We start from the raw sequence: 24,558 nt of genomic DNA on the forward strand, positions 1-24,558 counted from the left end.
CCGCAAACTCTAAATAGACAGCAGGCGTCGTCAGGGTCAGGATTGAACCCACGACCTCCTGTGTACCAGGCGAGGTAGTTAACATTTCCTAGCCACCGTGATGATGATGAGAGAGAGACGCAGACTCCAAATATATAGCAGCAGCAGGCGTCGTCAGGGTCGGGGTCGAACCCACGACCTCCTGTGTACCAGGCGAGGTGAGTTAACATCTCCTAGCCACTGTGATAATGATGAGAGAGAGAGAGACGCAGACTCCAAATATACAGCAGCAGCAGCAGGCGTCGTCAGGGTCGGGGTCGAACCCACGACCTCCTGTGTACCAGGCGAGGTGGTTAACATCTCCTAGCCATCGTGACGCCCTACCTGCTGTGATGGAGCCTCTGGAAGAGGTGGTGAAGCTGGGAACCATGGTGGCTGTACACAGACAAAGACAAAGATCCCCTGTATAGCGTTGACCGACTTTTGGGGCAAGTGCTGTGAGCAAGCACCTGTTAGGGCCGCCACGAGGTTATTTCATCAACATTGAAAAGAAACAATACATTTTAAGTTAGATATCTACTGCTGAGTACACTGCCCCAGGTTCGTCCAAAAGTCAGGATACATAGCGTGATTTAATGTAGTTAAACGGTTGCATTAAAACATATTAATTGCTTAGTCTTTAAGTAATTTTTTTTATATATATCTGTCATCATCAATATAAATGTTCTTCATTTTCGGAAGGTGTTTTAAAAAATGTAAATAAAATTTACCGAAGACGAACGAGTTGAATTAGTTTGCAAGTACACATGATAAATAAAGGCAGCTGTAATATTTTAAAAAATAATTAAGTCCTAAATTAATTTCAAAAGATATTTTGTGCGTACCTTGATGTTAATGGAAGTAAGTTTGAACATTTGTTAAAATTTCCAATTGTTGAAACAAATATAATAACCTGACGTGTGCTGACCCTTGTGCGATACTGAATTGAGCAAGGCAACTCTAAGGACTTGGGATAAGAGAGACGATGATGATGGAAGGGTTTTCCACGGTAGGGCATGTTGGGGTTAGACCGCATCAATTTAAATGTGTCGTTAAACCCGCCACCACCCGGCACAGCCAATTAGTAAGGTTTGTCACGTTAACAAACCGTGCCAATTAGTTACGAGTTCAGCACGCTGGTGTGTTGTAGAGTAAACCCACGACGTTTACAATTTACTTGGGGAGCGGTAGTGTAGCGGTTAGCGCTATGCTGCGCTGCGAACCTGGCGACTCGGGTTCGATTCCCGCTTACGGCCTACACCCAGTGACGATTATCTGAAGCGGTCCTGGGCCTCCCCTAAGTAAGTGTAGTGTGAGTAGTGAGTGTAGTTTGAGTGGTGAGTGTAATGTGAGTGGTGAGTGTATTGTGAGTGGTGAGTGTATTGTGAGTGGTGAGTGTAGTGTGAGTGGTGAGTGTAGTGTGAGTGGTGAGTGTAGTGTGAGTGGTGAGTGTAGTGTGAGTGGTGAGTGTAGTGTGAGTGGTGAGTGTAGTGTGAGTGGTGAGTGTAGTGGTGAGTGTAGTGTGAGTGGTGAGTGTAGTGTGAGTAGTGAGTGTAGTGTGAGTGGTGAATGTAGTGTGAGTGGTGAGTGTAGTGTGAGTGGTGAGTGTTGTGTGAGTGGTGAGTGTAGTGTGAGTGGTGAGTGTAGTGTGAGTGGTGAGTGTAGTGTGAGTGGTAAGTGTAGTGTGTGTGGTGAGTGTAGTGTGAGTGGTGAGTGTAGTGTGTGTGGTGAGTGTAGTGTGAGTGGTGAGTGTAGTGTGAGTGTTGAGTGTAGTGTGTGTGGTGAGTGTAGTGTGAGTGGTGAGTGTAGTGTGAGTGGTGAGTGTAGTGTGAGTGGTGGGTGTAGTGTAAGTGGTGAGTGTAGTGTGAGTGGTGAGTGTAGTGTGAGTGGTGAGTGTAGTGTGAGTGGTGAGTGTAGTGTGAGTGGTGAGTGTAGTGTGAGTGGTGAGTGTAGTGTGAGTGGTGAGTGTAGTGGTGAGTGTAGTGTGAGTGGTGAGTGTAGTGTGAGTGGTGAGTGTAGTTATTAAACCCGAGCCACGACTGATGTCCATCTGTCATCACCTTGCATCTCTTCAATTTCAAACGCGTCTGCAAATAACAGAAACACGATAGATGTGTGAGCCTCCCCAACCCTCAATCACCCCCATTCCCCCCCACCCTCCATTATAAGTCGACGATTGCCAGTAGGAGCCAGCCAGTGAGTATTATTAATTGCTTATTTACACAGAAAAGCCTCGTTGAGTTGCAACGATTATTTTCAAGAGGGTCCTGCCACGCTTTCACCATTGGGCAATATTGCCTCGAGTAACCCCTCCCCCGCCCCATGGAGTAATTTGCAGGTAACCTGGGCAGCGATGGGAAGCTGCGGCCAAAAGCAGTGACATTGGGTGGGGTGGTGTTGTGTTTTTTTAGTTACGAGAGGAAATCGGAGAACGGGTTCGGAAACTCGTGCAGATCTGGGGGAGAACGTACATACTCCACTCACTCTCTCTACATCAGATGGAGAACACACAGACTCCACTCTCTCTCTCTAGATCAGGGGGTGAATGGGTCGGGGTGTCTGTGTGAATGGGTCGGGGTGCGTGGGTGAATGGGTCTGGGTGTGTGTGTGAATGGGTCAGGGTGTATGGGTGAATGGGTCTGGGTGTGTGTGTGTGAATGGGTCAGGGTGTGTGTGTGAATGGGTCAGGGTGTGTGGGTGAATGGGTCGGGGTGCGTGGGTGAATGGGTCGGGGTGTGTGTGTGAATGGGTCAGGGTGTGTGGGTGAATGGGTCGGGGTGCGTGTGTGAATGGGTCGGGGTGCGTGGGTGAATGGGTCTGGGTGTGTGTGTGAATGGGTCAGGGTGTGTGGGTGAATGGGTCAGGGTGTGTGTGTGAATGGGTCAGGGTGTGTATGTGAATGGGTCGGGGTGTGTGGGTGAATGGGTCGGGGTGCGTGGGTGAATGGGTCGGGGTGCGTGGGTGAATGGGTCGGGGTGCGTGGGTGAATGGGTCGGGGTGTGTGTGTGAATGGGTCAGGGTGTCTGTGTGAATGGGTCAGGGTGTCTGTGTGAATGGGTCGGGGTGCGTGGGTGAATGGGTCAGGGTGTCTGTGTGAATGGGTCGGGGTGCGTGGGTGAATGGGTCGGGGTGTGTGGGTGAATGGGTCGGGGTGTGTGGGTGAATGGGTCGGGGTGCGTGTGTGAATGGGTCGGGGTGCGTGGGTGAATGGGTCGGGGTGCGTGGGTGAATGGGTCAGGGTGTCTGTGTGAATGGGTCGGGGTGCGTGGGTGAATGGGTCGGGGTGCGTGGGTGAATGGGTCGGGGTGCGTGGGTGAATGGGTCGGGGTGTCTGTGTGAATGGGTCGGGGTGTGTGGGTGAATGGGTCGGGGTGCGTGTGTGAATGGGTTGGGGTGTGTGGGTGAATGGGTCGGGGTGTGTGGGTGAATGGGTCGGGGTGCGTGGGTGAATGGGTCGGGGTGTGTGGGTGAATGGGTCAGGGTGTCTGTGTGAATGGGTCGGGGTGTGTGGGTGAATGGGTCGGGGTGCGTGTGTGAATGGGTCGGGGTGTGTGGGTGAATGGGTCGGGGTGCGTGGGTGAATGGGTCGGGGTGTGTGGGTGAATGGGTCAGGGTGTCTGTGTGAATGGGTCGGGGTGTGTGGGTGAATGGGTTGGGGTGCGTGTGTGAATGGGTCGGGGTGTGTGGGTGAATGGGTCGGGGTGCGTGGGTGAATGGGTCGGGGTGCGTGGGTGAATGGGTCTGGGTGTGTGTGTGAATGGGTCGGGGTGCGTGGGTGAATGGGTCGGGGTGTGTGGGTGAATGGGTCTGGGTGTGTGGGTGAATGGGTCAGGGTGTGTGGGTGAATGGGTCTGGGTGTGTGTGTGAATGGGTCGGGGTGTGTGGGTGAATGGGTCAGGGTGTCTGTGTGAATGGGTCGGGGTGCGTGGGTGAATGGGTCGGGGTGCGTGGGTGAATGGGTCGGGGTGCGTGGGTGAATGGGTCGGGGCGCGTGGGTGAATGGGTCGGGGTGTGTGGGTGAATGGGTCGGGGTGCGTGGGTGAATGGGTCGGGGTGTGTGGGTGAATGGGTCGGGGTGCGTGTGTGAATGGGTCGGGGTGTGTGGGTGAATGGGTCGGGGTGCGTGGGTGAATGGGTCGGGGTGCGTGTGTGAATGGGTCGGGTTGCGTGGGTGAATGGGTCGGGGTGTGTGGGTGAATGGGTCGGGGTGCGTGGGTGAATGGGTCGTGGTGTGTGTGTGAATGGGTCGGGGTGCGTGGGTGAATGGGTCGGGGTGTCTGTGTGAATGGGTCGGGGTGCGTGGGTGAATGGGTCTGGGTGTGTGTGTGAATGGGTCGGGGTGCGTGGGTGAATGGGTCGGGGTGCGTGGGTGAATGGGTCGGGGTGTCTGTGTGAATGGGTCGGGGTGCGTGGGTGAATGGGTCTGGGTGTGTGTGTGAATGGGTCGGGGTGTGTGGGTGAATGGGTCGGGGTGCGTGGGTGAATGGGTCGGGGTGCGTGGGTGAATGGGTCGGGGTGTGTGTGTGAATGGGTCAGGGTGTGTGTGAATGGGTCGGGGTGCGTGGGTGAATGGGTCGGGGTGTGTGTGTGAATGGGTCAGGGTCTGTGGGTGAATGGGTCGGGGTGCGTGGGTGAATGGGTCGAGGTGCGTGGGTGAATGGGTCGGGGTGCGTGGGTGAATGGGTCGGGGTGCGTGGGTGAATGGGTCGGGGTGCGTGGGTGAATGGGTCGGGGTGTGTGTGTGAATGGGTCGGGGTGCGTGGGTGAATGGGTCGGGGTGTGTGTGTGAATGGGTCAGGGTGTGTGGGTGAATGGGTCGGGGTGCGTGGGTGAATGGGTCAGGTGCGTGGGTGAATGGGTCGGAGTGCGTGGGTGAATGGGTCGGGGTGCGTGGGTGAATGGGTCGGGGTGCGTGGGTGAATGGGTCGGGGTGTGTGTGTGAATGGGTCGGGGTGCGTGGGTGAATGGGTCGGGGTGTGTGTGTGAATGGGTCGGAGTGCGTGGGTGAATGGGTCGGGGTGTGTGGGTGAATGGGTCGGGGTGCGTGGGTGAATGGGTCGGGGTGTGTGTGTGAATGGGTCGGGGTGCGTGGGTGAATGGGTCGGGGTGTGTGTGTGAATGGGTCGGAGTGCGTGGGTGAATGGGTCGGAGTGCGTGGGTGAATGGGTCGGGGTGTGTGTGTGAATGGGTCGGGGTGTGTGGGTGAATGGGTCGGGGTGCGTGGGTGAATGGGTCGGAGTGCGTGGGTGAATGGGTCGGGGTGCGTGGGTGAATGGGTCGGGGTGCGTGGGTGAATGGGTCGGGGTGTCTGTGTGAATGGGTCGGGGTGTGTGTGTGAATGGGTCGGGGTGTGTGGGTGAATGGGTCGGGGTGCGTGGGTGAATGGGTCGGGGTGCGTGGGTGAATGGGTCGGGGTGTGTGTGTGAATGGGTCAGGGTGTGTGTGTGAATGGGTCGGGGTGCGTGTGTGAATGGGTAGGGGTGTGTGTGTGTGTACAGCCAGCGTGTGTAAGCCAATGTGTGTGTGTGTGGAGCCAGTGCCTGTGCGTGTAAGCCAGCGCGTGTGTGTGTGTAGCGTCAGTTTCTGAGCGTGATCGTTACCATCACTCGTGTCGAAGGATGGAAGCCCTGGAGACAACATTGGAGGAGAAGCACCTCCAGGGACTGAAAAGAGTCGACCGCCAGGTAAGCCCATCGGCCCGAAGCTGCCGTAGCCCCGGTTGCGCGACGTTGGTCGAGATGGCATTCGTGGCTGACTGCTGCCGGGGTGGCTGGCGATGTGCCCGCTGCCGGAGAGCCAGCGGCCGCTTTGCCTGCCCACGTGTTTGCTCGATCCTCCCCGAGCTGACGAAAAAACATGGTGCATTGAAAGCCGGGAGGGGGGGGGGGGGCACGGCAAATTGGGAGAGATGCTCAACCTGACACCCTCTCGATCATCGCTTCCTTCTGCTAGATCCCAAGAGTTGTTGCGTTCTTGAGACCCGAGATGACATCCAAAGGAACCGCTATTACAGCACCGTCATCATCATCATCACCACCACCACCACCACATCTCAGCTCTTCTCTTCCCTTTGGTCGGCAGTCTCTGGTTGCCACTCCTATGCCCGTCTCGGTAACTTTCCCTCCTCCAACCCTACACGCATGTGATGGTGGTGATGATGAGACTGTAATAGCGTTGTTGTGATGTTAACTACCTCGCCTGGTATGGAGGAGGTTGTGGGTTTGATCCCGACCCTGATGCCTGCTCTATATTTGGAGTTTGCGTGTCTCTCTCTCTCATCATCACCACGGTGGCTATGATATGTTAACTACTTTGCCTGGTATGCAGGAGGTCGTGGTTTCGATTCCGACCCACCTGACGCCTGCTGTACATTTGGAGTTTGCGTGTCTCTCTCTCCCCGTGGTTGCGTGGATTTTTTCTTCAGGTCCTCCGGTATTTTCGCTCCACGTTTAGCAACGTGCATCAAAGTTAATTATATCATTTTGCCGCTATATATTTCCACGTGAAAAGCCACTTTCCTGAGCTATCATTTGTGGCCAGGTCGCTTCTGAAAATAAGTTAAGACATCAGTGGGCTTTGCCTGGTAGGGTGGGGATTGTTTAGTGTTGTATTTGTATGCGTTTGTGTGATTTGTTTTACTTTTCTTATACTTTGGAATACTATCGTGTTACTGTAACTGTTGGTTGTTTGAACGTTCGTACCCCGTGCCCCAACTGGACATCTGTGAAAAAAAGCTTCATAGCTCATCGGATTCCTCCAGCATAAATACATATTCTGCTTCTGTGTCCCACCTATCACAACCCTCCTCCCTCTTCCTGCTTGCATTGACTCCAAACTCCTTGCCTCATTCAAACCCCCAAGTCACCTACCTCATTCACCTCCACCCCGTGCATGTCCCTACCCCACCACGCCATTCCCTGGACAATGACGATCCCAAGCTGTAACACGCCGGCACCGCGTGCCGTCCGCTCGCTCTCGCAGGGAGAGAGAGCGAGAGGAGAGATGAGCGAGAGGAGAGAGGCGCGAGAGGGAACCACAGACGAGCGGGAAGGCAGCGGCAGCCACGCCACCCCAAATTCCCCCCCCCCACCACCCGCCTGCCTGCCCAAGCTCTGCGGTCCTCTTTATGTGAAGGTGTTATCAGCTGATTAGTCCACGTGGGAGTTTCCATGTGGGAGTAAACCGGAACACCCAGAGAAAACCCACACGTGTAAGGAGGCAACACTATCCCATGCGGACAGAACAGGTTGGTCTTCTTGGTTCTTTCGGTAAAGTCACGTAGATTGGAAATAATAAAATAAAACATAATAAAATAATTCTCACAACGTTTCGGCCACAACAACGGCTGCTTGCGTTGTGGCCGAAACGTCGTGAGAATTATTTTATTATGTTTTATTTTATTATTTCCATTCTACGTGACTTTACCGAAAGAACCAAGAAGATGAATCCCTGCAGTCACGAAAGCTTTAAATCGGAACCGGTTGGGTTTCACATTTTCCGTGCCGCATCCTCATGGCGACCCACGGTACGGCACCTCCTTTGACGCCCGCGGGAAGGGAGTTTCACAGCGCTTGTGTGATCCACCAACCCTCGCTGCCTCCACGGTGCCGGATTACAGGCCATGTGCGCCACCGCCAAAACACAAAGACACCGAAGCCGGGCCATCGAGCGAAGCTGCCTTGTGTCCTGTCACCCACCTCCCCGGCGGGTACTCCGCACGGTTAAACTCAGCCGGTTGTCGGACTTACACATTGCCACGGCCAATTTTAGTTGTCTCTCCGTAGGATGACGACTGCCGATGTCCCGCAACGTGCTTCTTATTTTGTCTCCCCTCCACCCCCACGCCAGGGGAGATGACAATCGGATAAGGGGTCGGAGTGGCAAACGTCGGGGACTGAGAGCAGTGGGCACAGCGAGCCGCAACTTGGTGGGCCGAGGTGCGTGCAGGCGCGAGCCGCGCCAAGGATCGCGTCGCGCCGCTGGTGAGGCACCTGTTAAGAGCAGCTTGGTGTCGCGGACCGGAGCGACGGGGCGATCGACCACATCATCGGCGGTGGCGGTGGCGCCTGCGGACGGATTCGCAGGGGGCGGCACGTTGCGAGGGCGGCACTTCCCCGGCTCTCGCTTTAACGACAGCCCCCGTGACCAAACGTGAAATTACTTTCGACTAAGCTATCAGGAAGGTAATTAACGATTGTGCTCATTTACCCAGGAAAGCCTCGCCAAGTCTCAAGGTTCTGTTTTCAAGAGGGTCCTGGAAGGTAATAGGAAAAACCCGGAGGACACCCATGGGGCACCACGGTGGCGAGATGTTAACTACCTCGCCGGGTATGCGGGAGGCTGTCGGTTCGAGCCCGACTCTGACGCCTGCCGTCCGGGTCTTCCGGTTTTTCTCTCCACATTTAGAATCAACATCACGTGTTTAAGAGTATTTAGCTGCGATACACTGCCACGTGATGAGCCACTTCGTTGAGCTATCATTTGTGGGCAGGTCGCTTCTCAAAAGGAACTGTATAGCTGGTAAAATAGAAACTTGGTTTAGGTTATAAAATAGGTGGAGAAAATACGAACGCCAGGCAGAAATGCGCCCGAGTCGTGAGTTGAACTCGGGTTTCTTGCCGCGCCGGCAGCGCGGGCATTACAAAAGGAGCCACGCTGCTGCCAGCCAACAACGCCGGGTTGGTGCTCGGTTGGGTCACACTTGCCTTCGGCCTCGACTTCGAGGGTCGTTTCCGGCTTGGGCTCATCGCCTCCCTTGTCCTGTTCACCGTCGTCTGGCACGGTCACCACCATCGACGTGAGTGGCGTCACGAACCCGTAGCGCAGCGACAGCGCCAGCGTCTCGTTGTCGAGACGCCCCTTCGTTGCATCGTCGGTCGCCGACACCTTCTCCTTCAGCAGCTGCTTGATGGTCAGGAAAGCCCACAGTCGCTCCGTGTGGCTCGGCGGCTCGGGGGGCCCGGGGGTCGGCGGCAACGGCCGCGGCGGGAACGGCCGCGGCGGGAACGGCCGCGGCCACGGTGGCATGACGCACTCCACCGCGAGCGAGGTGGGGCCGCTCTCGCTCAGCCCCTCGACGGTCGCGACGAGGCTGCCCGTGTCGCCCCGCACGCGCCCCGCCACCACGATCTCCGAGCCGCTGAAGTAGTTGGGGAAGGTGCTGCGCGTGAGTGCCGCCACCTCGTTGCCGGTGTACCTGACGACGACGTTGGACAGCAGCGGCGTGCCCACCTCGTCGTAGAAGCCCTTGAGCTGCAGCGTCGCGTCCACGTCCTCGAAGATCTTGCGCGCGAAGCCCGAGTTGGGCAGCGCGAGCTTCTCCAGGAAGTTGAACTCGACATCCTGGCCGAAGCCCAGGCAGTAGAGGCTGTAGAGGCCGGCGATGACTGAGCGTGCGTTCTTGATGATGACCTCCACGTTTGTCTCGCCCACCGTCGGCTGCCCGTCCGTGAGCAGGATAATGAGGGGGACGCTCATTTCCTTGCTTACCTCCTGGTATTTGAGGAGGCTCACGGCCTCGGACAGGGCATCCTTTATGTTTGTCCCTGTGGGGGGTTGTGCGTGGGGCAGAGGTCGCAAACGGGTTTTGATTCCTTACCCGTACCCGGCCGCACCAGGGTCGCAAATGGGTATCCGTACCCGTACCCGGCCGGGTACGGGTACCCGTTCCCTACCCGTACCCTACCCGAAATGAGTGACAAACGGTTACTCACCAGTGACTCACGGCCTACCCGTACCCGGCCGCACCAGGGTTGCAAACGGGTACCCGTACCCGTACCTGGCCGGGTACGGGTAGCCGGGTATCGGGTAGGGTACGGGTATCGGGTACCCGGTTGCGACCTCTGGCGTGGGGTCATGTGCAGCAGACAAGTGCGCAAAGGTAAGAGGCAAAGGAGGCGGATGGACGGGGAGGCGAGGCGGATGGGAGAAGCGAGCGCACAAGACGGGAAGCGCACACGCGAGGCAGATGGAAGGCAGACAGACAGGAGACGCAGGACAGAGACGCACGAGATGGAGGGACGGGGCACACAGGTGAGAGGTGGGCAAGAGAAACAGAAGAGCAGACACACGCACAGGAGATAGGAGACAGACAGGAGACACAGAGCCCTACCCCGCCCCGAGCAGCCCGCCGTGTGTCTGGTTGTGTCTGATGTGGGGAGCGGTGCTGTAGTAGCAGTTAGCGCTATGCCGCGCTACGAACAAAGGCGACCCGAGTTCGATTCCCACTCGTGGCCAACGCCGGTAACGATAATTTGAACCAATCCTGGACCTCCCCTAGGTCGACTCGGCCTCAATTTAGTACCCGGTGCGGTGTGTAAACATCGCCACTGGGGGAAACAAAGGCGGACGAGCGTGGTGCTGGCCACCCACCCCCTCGTGTACCGTTTCAGGCCATCATAGGTGCTACTTGCTAACAGCACTTGCCCCAACAGTCTGTTAAGGCTACACGGGGGATATTTGTCTCTGTCTTTGATGCGCCAGCCTACCACGGCAGAAAAAGTGTCGCGGCCACCACGCCTCGATTAGCCCGTTAGTCCTCAATAGAGAGGCTCCCGTGACTCCTTCCCCTCCCCTCCCCCAGGGGAACCGAGTGTCATGGTGGCTCATCTAACAACCAGTGCCTGGCCTCTCACCTCCGTCTGCCACCATGGCAGAAACAAACTTCTTGGCGCCCTCGATGTTTTCAGCTGAAGCCTTCACCAGGCCTTGACTGGCCCAATTTTTCACGCCGTAGGAGAAGGTCACAATGTTAAAGTGGTCCTTTGGTCTCAGGTCGTCCAGGATTTTCAGCATCGCTTCCTTTGTCTAAATGACAACGCATAATGATTAGTGATGTGCCATTAACGATTGGCTTCCGGTTTTGCATTGGCTTCCGGTTGAGGAATGAATATGTTAAAAGGTATCACTCATTACACACAAATTGCTTGTCACAAATGAACCACAATACCTTGCTGATCTCATCAAAGAGCATAAACGATCACGTGGAATCTGGTCATCCTCGTAGCGGCTTTTGGCTGTCCATCGAAGACAATCACCGCATCGCACGCTTTCAGATGCGCTTCTGCGGCTGTCTGGAACGCTCTTCCTTCCGATATTAGGAAGCCACTGGAGCTATACACTTTTGAATCTGGATTGAAAACTAATTTCTTTAGAACTTATTTTTGCATTTAGTTTTGATACCCTTGCCTGCACCTGCCATTCGCACGGTTGGCTACGTACGATGCGAAAGAAGTTCAACATACATACGTACAATTAGAGTTTGGCTTCATGGGAGTGGAAGCCGGGAGGACCCGGAGAAAGCCCGTCACACACACGAGGGGATAACACTCAACATACGGATTCAATTCACAAACTGACTCAAACCAGTGAGTTAGCCAAATCTGTGGCCCACACCCGTTGCTCTACAGCCATTTACCAACACCTCGAAGCACTCTTCGCGGCACGGCCAGCAGGAAAGGGCTGTCTCCTACCGTATGGACCAAATCACTTGGCGGAATCTCAGACGTAGCTCAATGATATCCGCTTTCACGAGCCATTCTCTGACACAAAGTGCTTCGCTGCTCCGCGAGACATACGAACGGACTATTCCTTTCATGGCATTAACACGGAGAGCACAGTTAGGCTAGAATTAGGGAAAAATTCAACGCATTTTGGCTTTAAGTGTTACATTGGACATCCTCCATCAGGTATCCCTTGTCCCATGCTGTCTCGGCGTCTCACCTGCTTAATCTTGGTCCCAGACATCGACCCGCTCACGTCAATCACAAACACGATGCTCTTCGGCAAAGCGCTCAGCCGTTTTGGCGCAAAGAAGTGCGCAAAGTAGCCGTTCACTATCTGAAATGCAAGGACACGGCAAGTGCCACATTCACCACGTGCAGGACACACACACGGTTCCGGGGCGACGTACTCACGCGCACGCTGATCCGGCACTTTGGCAACACGTGTCGGCGGACCGCGGAAATATTTTTTTAAACTCTGAACCCCCCGCTGGGGTGTGGGGTGGTCAGGCGTTAAGCAGTCCGTGGCCCGTGGTTGCTGATTTGTGAGCGGTGCGTGAATACGTAATCTGTGATTGGTAAATGGTACATCACCTCTGATCGGTGATTGGTGAGTGGTTCGTGATTCTTGGTCAATGATTAGTGGGCGGTTCGTGAATCTTTGGTAGTGATTGGTGAGTGGTTCACGGTTTGTGATTGGCGAGTGGTTCATGATTCATGGTCCATCATTGGTGTGTCCATGATGCGCGGGTGGCGAGTGGTTCAAGTTTGACTGCGAGTGTATCGTTATTGATGGTCCATCATTGGTGAGTGGCTCATGGTCCGATCCGCGAGTGGCGAGCGGTTCGAGTTTGACTCTGAGTGTATAGTTATTGATGGTCCATCATTGGTGAGTGGCTCATGGTCCATAATCCGCGAGTGGTGAGCGGTTCGAGTTTGACTGTGAGTGTATCGTTATTGATGGTCCATCATTGGTGAGTGGCTCATGGTCCGTGATCCGCAAGTGGCGAGTGGTTCGAGTTTGACTGTGAGTGTATCGTTATTGATGGTCCATCATTGGTGAGTGGCTCATGGTCCGATCCGCGAGTGGTGAGCGGTTCGAGTTTGACTGTGAGTGTATCGTTATTGATGATCCATCATTGGTGAGTGGCTCATGGTCCACGATCCGCGAGTGGCGAGCGGTTCGAGTTTGACTGTGAGTGTATCGTTATTGATGGTCCATCATTGGTGAGTGGCTCATGGTCCATGATCCGCGAGTGGCGAGCGGTTCGAGTTTGACAGCGAGTGGATGGCGATTCGAGGTCCGCGAGCGGCGATTCCCTTCGCGGTTCGTGGTCGTGTTGCGATTATTATTATCGGTTGGGTTGTTCTCCCTCTCTCTCTCACCTCCAGTTGCCCGGCCTCCTCCGCTCGCTCCACGTCGTAACGGACGATGAAATCCCCGAGGACTCCATCCTGCGCCAGCGCCAGCTGCTGCTCCACGCTCGGCTGAAACCGCACGACCACCGAGGTGGCCGTGCGCACGATGGAGGTGGCAGGCGGAGGGTCCGCGACAACTGCAGAGGGGTAATCACAACACCACGTGGATTAATTATCGTCATCGTCTTCATCATCATCTTCGACTTCGTCATCATCAGGACCCTCCTGAAAACGAGTCATTAGACCCAATGATAATCTGGGAGAAAATCATGGTTTTTCTTTTTGCAAACGTTTCTGGGCACCAGGACAGTCTTTAAAAAAACAGGTTTATCCGTATTCTTAGGTTTTTTCGGTAAAGTCACGTAGGTAAAAAATTCAAATTAATAAAAGTCAAATAAAAATAAAATAAAAATCCTCCGAAACGTCGTGATTTTTATTTTATTTTATTTTACTTTTATTAATTTAAATTAACATTTTTTACCTACGTGACTTTACCGAAAAAACCTAAGAATATGAATCCTTGCAGTCACGAAAGCTTCAAATCTAGGTTTATCCGTCCAAGACCAGGACGTTTGGTAGCTCCTTAAGTTACGAGACATGGGCACTTGATGCAGGATGTCCAACGTGAGATCTGAAGGGTGCTGCGATCCAGATGTACGGAGCGCGACATCAAACAACACCTTACACTACTATCTGCACATCTAAGGAGGTACCATCATTATTGCGCCTCCATTTCAACAAAATCGTGATCATCATCAGCTATTATCTACAAATGGATGAAGGCCTCCCCAAGCCGCTGCTCTCTCTCAAGATTCCAGGATGCAACAATCCACCCAGCTCCTGCACATGAGCTGACGCCATCCGCTCCATGTCCACAGCGGACGCTCCTTCATTCTCCTGAGCATGGTCCGTCCCATGGCTGCCACTCCATCATTATTCTGAACCATTGGCCGTTCGTCCCTTATAAGTAACGTGGCCTGCGCCAAGCCCACTCACGTGTGATGGAGCGCCGCACTCGAAGACACTGGCGGAACCATCCACCGCATCAGAAGGTCAGCAGGTGTATGCGCTCGTCTCCGTCACACGTGTAACATTAAAGGCAAGCCATGGTCGTGAGACTGTGGTCATGCAAACCAAGCTATGAGCCACACAGTAAACACACTGTGGGTTTACTGTGTGGGATTACTGTGTGTAGGTTTACTGTGTGTGGAACAGCAAAACGACACGAACTCTCTCTCTCCTTAAGCCCTCTTGTCGTGGCGAAGCAGACCTCACGAGCCACGCTCAGTGCCATCGTGCGCAAAAACGGAATCGAATTTAACCAGCGGATGGAATGAAACCCAGTGACAAGACACACGAAGCGCCGCCTCTCTTGCAAGTGGCGACCCGACCCGAGCTGGTGGCTTCCACTGCTTAAGGCGCTGGCAAGAACGTCCAGGCGGTGGCCACAGTTTCAGCTTCACTCCTCTTGCACCCCAGGGCACGTGCCCGACCGTGCTGACGACAACGACGGTGCTGAGGTCGTGTTGGGGTGCTCGCGCGGGAGGGAGGGAGGCCTTCCTCAACCACCTCACTCACCACCGACGTCATTGGTGATGAGGTTGCTTGTGCGGAGAGGAGGCACGGTGATTCGGGACAGCCCAGCCTTCTCCTCGATGGACACCTCCACCGTGAGGTTGTCCACCGTCTGCTGGGGACGCACGCTCACCACGTGCTCGTACCTGGAGGGACCGACGGTTCGCCTTTTATTACCGCGCAGTCGGCGAGTTCGGGTCTAGCCGAGAATCCGGTCGCCTGCTGTGTGTGCCGAGGACTAGGGGTGCCGCGGTGACGTGATGTTAACTACCTCGCCTGGTATACAGGAGGCCGTCGGTTCAATCCCGACCCTGATACCTGCTGTATACTGCGAGTTTGCATGTTCTTCTCATGGAATTTTCTCTGGGCCATCCGGTTTTTCCCTCCACATGCGTTAAGAGTATGTGGCTGCTGTACATTGCCACGCGATAAGCCACTTCGTTGCGTGAACAATTTTGGCCAGGTTGCATCCGAAATAGAGCTACGTAGCTCAGTGATCCTTACTTGGCGAAGTAAAACATTGTTTAATAGTTTTAGTTTAAAACCTGCAGTCAGTGGGCGACAGAGCCTTCGGTAGCAGCCAGGAGCCTTGTCTGTGGGGCAATGCTCTTCCCTAGGACATCACCAGGGACTCCTGGTCGGTGGAGTCTTTCGGGCCCCCATTTTAGAATGTATCTCTTCTCGCTGGCGCGTACCACCTGTCCGTGGAGGCTCCGTGGCCTTCTACATCGTTTTAAAAAAAGAAAAATGTTTTTTACACCATTGGAACCTCATTTGCCAGTTTACTGGCAAATGAGGTTCCAATGGTGTAAATGCTTCACCCGAGCTCTCATACTCTGATGGTGCATTGTCTTTGAGTTGTGCGCCTTTTGGTGTCATCTGGTCCAACCCATGTGAGATTAGGCTCTAAGGAAAGCTGTCTCGGGTGTGGACCAATCAACTTCAAGGACAGTGCATGCATTATCAGAGTTATGTTTTTTGTTTGCATTATGACTGCAGGTATTGTGGTCTATGCAAACATGACTCCCTGTGAAAAAGGTGTCAGTTTTGTTGCCAGATAAAAGGGTAAAAAAACAATTATCATTTTTAGTTGTATTCGCCAATATATTTGTGAGGGGTCGTTCACGGTTTGGCACTTCTCTGTAGAGCGCCGTGAGGCCTTGCCCGTGAATGGCACCACAGAGTAACCGAGCCTTGGTTTGGGGGTCCGTGATTGACTTGGCGGTTGTGCGATGTGGCTCGCTGTGGTGTCGGGGTGATGGTGAACAGTGGGAGTGATGCGATGGTGAAGGCGGTAAGGCTGTCAAACCCTGAGCCGCAAGGAGATTAGCCTGAAGCGCAATACCTTGCTGATGTCGTCAAGAAGCGTGAAGCATCACGCAAACTCCGGTCATCCTCGCCGCAGCGGATTTTGGCTCGCCATCGAACAAAGACAGTCACCGCAACACCGGCTTCTGCAGCCGTCTGGAATGCTCTCCCCATCTGATATTATGAAGCCACTGGAGCTACGCACTTTTAAATCATCTATATTGGAAACGTATTACTTTAGAACTGCTTTATGTGTCTTGTTTGATGTCCTTCCCCCGCACCTCCGAATAACACGGTTGAATACGTACGGTGCGAAAGAAGTCCATAATACGTGCATTCGTGTGGTAGGCTGCCGAGCATTTAACCCGACCAAATTTCCAAAGCGAATCACTCTCCGCTCTGCGATCTTCCGTAATTTGTTCGCACCGGGAGATATCCGGCTTGAAAACCGCCATGCGGGGACCGAATCGGAAAAGTCAACGGCTGAAATCAGTACGGTTGGCGAATATTGGGGGGGGGGGGGGGGCGGTAGTGAGTGGTGTTGCCCGTGGTGAGATGGGGTCGAGTGGTGAGTTGGCAACACCGGCGGTGGGTTGTTGATGTTGCAGTGGCGGTTTTGGTGAGGTGCCGCTGCCTTCTGGTTCGTGTTGTGGTGAGTTTTTTTAGTTGTCGGCAAGTGCTTTTATGGTAAAAGTTGCGCAGGTGAGCGTCGTGGTTGAGTTGGTGAGGTGGAGGCATATGGTGATGTACTGGCGAGTGTCGTAGCAAGTTGGGTGGTGGCATGTGCTAACGTTCTGGTGAGCATCGTGGTGAGATGGTGATGCGGTGGCATCTACTCCTGTTGTGGTGAGCATCTTGGCGAGTTGGTGGCATGTGCTCCTGTTGTGGTGAGTTTCGTGGTGAATTGGTGATGCGGTCACGTCTACTCCTGTTGTGGAGAGCGTCATGGTGAGTTGGTGATGTGGTGGCATCTACTCCTGTTGTGGTGAGCATCTTGGCGAGTTGGTGGCGTGTGCTCCTGTTGTGGTGAGCGTCGTGGTGAATTGGTGCCGTGTGTCACCGTGCTGGCCATGGCGCTCGCTCACCATTCCAGCTTCCGCTGCAGGAGCTCCTCATAGCTGAGGGTGAAGAGCGCACGGCTTCCAGCACCCACGTTCACGCTCACCGTGAACTTGTCCGTTTCCCTTTCTCTGCACGCGGGGGCACGGGGGTCAAATCATCATCATCGTCATCATCATCGTCATCATTGTCATCATCATTATTGTCATCGTCATCATTGTCATCATCATTGTCATCATCATTGTCATCATCATCGTCATTATCATTGTCATCATTGTCATCATCGTCGTCATCATCATCGTCATCATTGTCATCATCGTCATCATCATCATTGTCATCATCGTCATCATCATCATTGTCATCATCATTATCATCGTCATTATCATTGTCATCATCATCATTGTCATCATCATCGAACATCATCATCATCGTTATTGTCATCATCGTCGTTGTTGTCGTACTGCTGCTGCATCTTCTTCTTCCGTACGGCTGACGTAGATGCAGAGCAACGACTTCTATTTCACACTCAGGTGGTCAAGCCAAATAACCGCATCAGGAGCAGCAGAGTGGTGCTTTGCTGTGATGTCTCCTTCATCTTTGTGGATCGGGCTTCGCGTCGTTATATGTCGTATCGTCTGCTGCTGCCGATTCACTGAGATGTAACGCGTAGATTTTCGCAGCAAATGTTCAGATTCATAATATAATTTCGGTTTCGGCCACGTGGTCACGATCTGACCAAATGTGTGTCGTAATAACCCTCCACCACCCGATGCAGCCAAAAAATCCAATTATCACGTGGTGTACTGTACACGCGTTTAACGATTGTTATTTTTATCTTTTCAGCTCGCTCGCCGCGGGTTGAGTTGACTGACAAACGATCCCTGAAGCCACATTTAGCGTTTAGTTACGAATTAAGGTTTTAAACTGCGCCACACATCATCGGGAAAAGATACAGGAAGTCACCATCTCGTGTGTCACCTGACCCGGCTTCTTACATAACTGTCTGTGACCTCACATGAACAAACCAATCCGATTAACCACTATAAATTAATGTAGCCCAATCTACACACATATATATAGAATCTATCTAGCCCAATGTTTCCTTCACGTGTGTTTGGCCATCATTCCACCTGAAACAAGAACGAGAGTGCCACCGAAGGGAAAAAAAATCCGCTAGAAAAAAATACATTCCATAAACGCAGGACCCGTCGATTTATCCCTGCGTAACCTGACCTGAGTAGTGGGCAAATAAGGTTAGTGGACAGAAGCTCACAGCTCAGCAAATGATCACCAGCCTCGCATGCCATCTGCGAGGGGCAAAGCGATAAGGAGAGAGACAGTGAAACAGTGCGTGTGGGGCAAGGCGAGGGGAGAGAGGGGGAGTGAATTGACCGCCGTTCACCATCCATTGCGGTGAACGGATGACAACTCCGGACGTAGCCATGGTAGCGAGACTGCTGAGGTCGAGTCCGGGTTTCAGCTGTGTGTATAATCACACAGCTGGGTGGGGGTGGGGGGGTGGGGGGGTGGGTGGGGGTTGGGTGGGGGGGTGGGTGGGTGGGTGGGGGGGTGGGGGGGTGGGTGGGGGTTGGGTGGGGGGGTGGGTGGGTGGGGGTTGGGTGGGGGGGTGGGTGGGTGGGTGGGGGTTGGGTGGGGGGGTGGGTGGGTGGGGGTTGGGTGGGTGGGTGGGGGTTGGGTGGGGGGGTGGGTGGGTGGGTGGATGAGTAGGTGGGTGGGTGGATGGGTGGAGGGGTGGATGAGTGGGTGGATGGGTGGAGGGGTGGATGAATAGGTGGGTGGGTGGATGGGTGGAGAGGTGGATGAGTAGGTGGGTGGGGGGGTGGATGAGTGGGTGGGTGGGTGGATGGGTGAGTTAGTGGGTGGGTCGGGGGGGGTGACATCTGTGAGGCTTTCACCTGGTAGCAACGAGCCCGGCCGACCAGCCCCGATCCACGGCCGCCGAGTACACCTGCTTGGCCTGCTCCTTCTCCTTCACGACGCCGGGGTATGTCTTGTTCCGTACCGTCCTGAGCAACACGGCGGAACACAAAACGGGGTCACCTCATCGTCCGACACGAGCGGGCCTTCAAGGCTGCGTTCTCCTATAGCGGCGGCGGTCGTTGCGCTCCGGAAGAGCACAGCATGATGGGAAAAATCGCGTTGTAATAAATAATGTACAATGTAGTGCTAAAGCGCAGTCCGCGATCACACGCAAGATGCGTGACGGTAACTACTAGAATTATGTCCGTGTTTTCTTACTTCATCATCTTAACATGTCCCATCGGCATTGGCGAGTCTCGTTCACACAACGGTGTTCAACCACCACACAGCAAGCCACACACAGCCTTCTCCTCCTGATTCTTCCCTCGCGCACCTCCACTATAGAATTCTACCCATCGCCTTCCCCCCCTCCCTGGGTTCTTATCACCTTGCTCAATTCAAATACGGCCACGCCTCTTACGGCGCTCAGGATGCATTCTTGGTAAACGTCGCACTGTGTGAAACGGCGCTGTAGGAGGTCGCTATAACGCGGTCCCAATGGAGATGCGTTACTGACAGTGCAATATATATTTGTGTACCTATCAGCCATATATGAGGGCTCAATCAGGGTATCGGGAAAAACCTTAATGATGATGACACTGTAGACATCATCAATGTATTAAGGCATTTTTTATACGTATAAAAAAAACTGTTTGCCAGTGTCAAAGTATGAAAAAATAAGAACAGGTTTTCCCCTTTGTGACAATGAAACAGATGTTAAGATGGTCAAACACCCAATAGATTATTCCTTTTGCAAGGGATCAAGTCTGTATTAACTACACGTACTTGTGGAAAAAACATGCAAACACGCTCTGATGATAATAATAATGTATGTATTGTCTTTGAAACTGATTTGTACTGTTCACCTTATGGCGTTCCCTGGTGTGACACCGGTGAGCATGTTTGTTAGCATGCATGTTTTTGCCACAAAGTGCATGTCGTTAACGCGGACCTGATTCCTTGCAAAAGGTATCCATTTGGCGTTTGAACAGTTTCACACCTTCTGTTTTATTGTCACTAAGCGCAAAACCGATTCTTAATTTTTTCACACATCGCAATCGTCGCCCCCCGCCCGCCCACCCCCTCCTGCGCAAACGGGACCCTCCCGAAAAAACGGAGACTGAAGACTCGGCGAGGCTTCCCCTCCGCGTCGACGCAAGCGTAACGGCAGCGGCAAAACGTCGACAGTCTACGCGTTGTTTTGGCGACGCTGCCGCCGCTCCGCAGACCACCGACGACGGAAATAATGAAAGTTCACATGGAGAAGGCGGAGATGAAGGCGGCCTCCGGGAGCTGTACGTGGAAGGTGACCTCCTTGCCGCGCGAGGCCGTGTTGAGCAGCCAGCTGTTGATGGTGGTGTGGGCGTATCGCGACGTGATCCGCGACACGACGCTCATCTCCGTTATCTTCGGCGTGGCGTCCTGCGAGCGGGGACGTACGCACCGCCGCAGTGAGCGAGGATCGGTCCGCGTAAAGAGAGCTGTTTCGCTCAGTGGGTCTTACCGGCTGAAATAAAGTCCCAAGTCTAAGAGGGCACCAATGTCGGGCAAAGGCCGATTGCCCGCCCTGTGCTGAATGCACACAGACTCGGCTCCTTTGTGCAGCAGTTGGAATGAAAACGTTTCTTCAGACTTAACCCTTTCGATGACGTACGTGTACGTACGTGTACGTCATCAGTTGTTTCGTACGTGTACGTCTCATCAGAACGGAATAAGAAGAAGACCTGAAATGACATCTTTATCGGTACGTCTTCAGGTTAGAAGGCGTACCGAGGCTCCCACAAGGCCATGCGGGAGGGTGTGTGGCACAGTTTGGCGCCTGCTATCATCGAGTGCGGTGGTCGTGTCGCGACAGTTCTCTGCAGTGAATACAATGTCTTTCAAAACGACGGCGTACAGCATATGGACTAATCGCCACCTGTTTCCATCTGTACGGGGATGGAGTGCAGCCTCCTTGCACAAGGCATGGGTTTTCTCCAGGTGCTCCAATTTCATCCCACACGTATAAAAACTAATTAATTGGAACAACACCTTAATATACATAGAACCGCAGACCTTAGGGGGGGGGGCGGATTTGGCACCGTATTAGCGCCTGGCTGCCTTTCCCACTTGTCTGCGGTTTCTTGCGCCTCCTAAGTCGTTCTCTCTCTCTCCTCGGGAGCGAGGAGCGAACAACCGTGCAGCGCGGTGTTATAAAATGTAATGATTCATGTTTAAAAAACAAAACAAAAACACTTGAAAACCGTTTACGAAAATGGAGTGGCTCCACTGAGAAATGGCATGGAATTGCAAGATACACACGTGAAGGGGACTCGGGAAGCGGTGCCATGGTTTCGAGAAAGTTCCTGACAGCGACGTGCGAAAATGTTCGTTGCAAATGGTGTTGAGAAACAAAAGCGACAAGAAGATAAAATGGCCAAAGTATGAGCCATGTCAGATTTAAACTATAAAAAAAACGATTACCTGTTTTTCTTTACCAGGTAAGGAACACGTGGCTCTTTTTTCAGAAGCGACCTGGCCACAAATGATAGCTCAACGAAGTGGCTTATCACGTGGAAATTTATAACAGCCGAATACTCTGAACACGTGACGTTGATTCTAAATGTGGAGAGAAAACCCGGAGGACCCGAAGAAAAATCCACGCGACCACGAGGCGAGAGACACGCAAACTCTAAATATACAGCAGCCGTCAGGGTCGGAATCGAACCCACGACCTCCTGTATACCAGGCGAGGTAGTATCTCCTAGCCACCGTGGCGCCCCATTTGTCGATGACACAGCAATAGTAACGACGAGTTGGCAATGAGCTCCAGGAAAAGATCGAAGTAGTTAAAAAAAAGGTTGCAACGTTGGGCTCCAGTTAAATCTGAAGGTTCCGGGCTCAAAGGCAACTTGAGTGTGGCCAATAACAGCTTATGAACATACACATATCCCTCCGCCGGTTCTCCCCACTTTGTGTTCGTCGTGGGGGGCTCTTTGACCATATTTCACCACACCGATCAGTGTGCGGGTTCAAGTACAGGGGAGGGGATCGACCCAGGAGGACTGGTTTGGATATTACTTGCCAATGACGTTCGCCATGGCCGAGAATAAAACCCAGGTTGGTGGGTACAGAGCGCGCCGTGCGCTAACCATTGCACCACCCATAACCCACTGGAGTGAAGTTATTATTCCGGTTTTCCCCTCCACATTTAGAATCAACGTCACGCGTTTAGAGTATTTGGATGCTGCTATAAATGTCCACGTGATGATGATACGCTGTCACCTCGTTGAGCTGTCATTTGCGATGGCCAGGGTCGCTTCTGCAAAAAGACCTACATAGCAACTCAGTGTGGATTTTACCTGGAGAAAAAAAATTGCGTAATAGTTTTAAGTAGGGGTTCAACGAACTGCGTAAAGCACAACACGCACCTCATTCCCGTCGACGGGACCCGCTCCAGTCCACGTCGGCAGAGCGAGCACGAGACACAAGCCCAGCAGACAAAGTCTCGCCATAGCTCCTGGACTCACGCGTTGCTTTCCCCACCTTATGCAGCGTCTCTCGGTTCCTACTCACGATCGCTCGCCTGTTCGTTGTCTCTCTCAAGCGCGCGCACACACACACGCGTGCTCGTTTCGTTTTATGGATTACCGAACCGCGAGTACAAAGAGTGATCTGTGCGTGGGTTTTTGTTTGTGTGTGTGTGGTCACGGAGTTGGGGGGGGGATGTTGATTTTACATCGGCGTGGGGATTGCACACGTTTCCCATAAAGGGGACATGTCCTTGCTGTTTTGTCGTGAATAAAAAAAAGCCCCGCGCACGCAGTTTTAGATGGGAACGTGGACCGCTCGGGGTGATGGGAGTGGGAGGTGGAGGAACTGGGACAATATTTGAGGTGAGATACCAGTCAAGGCCAACACTGGCTGCCTGCCATGCCACAACCCACGCTGTTGACAAGAAGGGCTGGATTCAGTTTGGCAGAGGGCTCAGTGCTGTTGTAGTCTTGAGGGGTGGGCACCTCTTTGTGAAGATTTAACACTTAATTCCGTCTCTTCACAGTCAGAATCCTGGCTTCAAGGTCAGCGCCACTTTAAACGGGGAAGCTGCTCCTATGAAGAGACTCGCCCCTGTCCTGGGAATGTGGAATTTCCACCACTGGCTTTGCAGGACTGTAGAGCAGGAGGTGAACACCAATGCCTCAATGCTCGTTTAAGCAATACATCACTGCGACTCTTTATCACCACCCACGCCCGATACTAAAACACTCCATAGTCCAGTCGTGTGCTCCTATAACGTGGGTTATGGAAAAATCGCGTTATAATAAAAAAAAATGTAGGGTAAAGCGCAGTCCGCGATAACATGCGAGATGCGTACGCAGGCTGAAGAAAGACCGAGGCGCGTGGGTAGCATCTATAAGCATCCAGCCGCATCCCGCCTTGTGCGATGATGCTACGCCGAGGCAGCTGTACGACCGCTTGTGTCTACTCACGCGACACAGTTCCGTTCGCTTGATCGCGTTGTATCCAATTCGCATCCGCGTTATAAAAAAATGTGTTTGCCGAATACAATAATCGCGTTATATCCAATTCGTGTTGTGAAAACAACGCGTTGCAGGAGAACAGACTGTAATTCACCCTGGTTGTTTCAGCTCTGGTTGCAACACGTGATGCACGAATTGTAAAGCTGAATCAAAGTTAAAAGGAACAAAACTTTTAATTGTTGTGCCTAACTGGCAGTAATACACACAGTGAATCTATGGCTTTAATCACCAGAATACCCGATGCCAGTGTATTATAGTGCTACCGATGGCACCTGGATCTGCTCCGTGACCTGCCAGCGGGCATTCGACACTTCGCGTTGCCTTAAAATGCACATAGCCTGGCACAAGCGCCGTGGTGTCGTCACCGCCACTTAGTGGCGAATGTCGGTTGTTGTTTTTGTTGCGGCGTTTCAGCTGTTATAAAAAGCAGTATGTTTTGAGAGGGTCTCAAAATCCGAAGGCCCCAAAAACCTCTGCATTAACCATGGGCCTGCTCGACATTGGTGGATTCAAGGTGGGATGATTGCCTTCCCCAACCCGATTTAGACCCTAAAAGTTGGTATTTGATTAAATGTAATATTATCGTAGATCAGATTTATAACGCTCGCAAAATTCGTTCGGCGAGTCGCTTGCAGCTGTTTTTATTATTAATCTAGTGCCCTAATTTAAAAAGTCTCAGATGACGAATGTTCGTACACGTAAAACAAAATAATGCGTGACTAATCTGCACGTGTGCGCACTATGTTTCTCCGGACAATTCCCCCTCGACTGTCCCAACGAGCTAGAGGTCAAGTGAAAGTTTATGATCAAAATCAAGATTAAATCAAGATCAAAATCAAGTTTCGAGTTGAAGTTTTTATCCTGTTTTAGGAAGGTGAGAGGATGAGAGGTCAACGAGACCAGGGTAACTCTCGTTTGCGAGCGTGGCACGGGAGGGCGGGGGTCACCAAAACGGTCAAATGGCAAAACAAATAAAGTTTCGATACGGCAGTGAAGCAAATATAAACCAGCGCAAAAACAACTGCGTCATGGCAGTAATAAAAACAGTATTGCACAAACGGAAGTCAATGTTAAATGATAAATTCCCCGTAGCCTAAGTCGTATCGGGCAGATTATAA

The 24,558-nt window shown here is 53.0% G+C and overlaps 1 protein-coding gene across 1 annotated transcript in view; it reads right to left on the bottom strand.

Annotated features, from left to right (window-relative positions):
- LOC144945584 (inter-alpha-trypsin inhibitor heavy chain H4-like) overlaps positions 1 to 22,533 on the bottom strand; it is a 31,789-nt gene extending 9,256 nt beyond the window's left edge. Inside the window, exons 1-13 of the mRNA XM_078874071.1 lie at positions 22,331 to 22,533; positions 20,179 to 20,342; positions 18,797 to 18,907; positions 16,907 to 17,011; positions 14,517 to 14,659; positions 12,906 to 13,075; positions 11,740 to 11,856; positions 10,653 to 10,824; positions 8,724 to 9,563; positions 8,010 to 8,084; positions 5,619 to 5,861; positions 2,079 to 2,105; positions 364 to 414 (exon numbers count right to left, since the gene is read on the bottom strand). Coding sequence (XP_078730197.1) covers positions 364 to 414; positions 2,079 to 2,105; positions 5,619 to 5,861; positions 8,010 to 8,084; positions 8,724 to 9,563; positions 10,653 to 10,824; positions 11,740 to 11,856; positions 12,906 to 13,075; positions 14,517 to 14,659; positions 16,907 to 17,011; positions 18,797 to 18,907; positions 20,179 to 20,342; positions 22,331 to 22,414 — 2,302 coding nt within the window. The 5' untranslated portion in view covers positions 22,415 to 22,533. The remainder of the gene's footprint in view (positions 1 to 363; positions 415 to 2,078; positions 2,106 to 5,618; positions 5,862 to 8,009; positions 8,085 to 8,723; positions 9,564 to 10,652; positions 10,825 to 11,739; positions 11,857 to 12,905; positions 13,076 to 14,516; positions 14,660 to 16,906; positions 17,012 to 18,796; positions 18,908 to 20,178; positions 20,343 to 22,330) is intronic.
- Between the last annotated feature and the right edge of the window lie 2,025 nt (positions 22,534 to 24,558).

This window comes from Lampetra fluviatilis, chromosome 38, assembly GCF_964198595.1.
Source record: "Lampetra fluviatilis chromosome 38, kcLamFluv1.1, whole genome shotgun sequence".
Classification (NCBI taxonomy): domain Eukaryota; kingdom Metazoa; phylum Chordata; class Hyperoartia; order Petromyzontiformes; family Petromyzontidae; genus Lampetra; species Lampetra fluviatilis.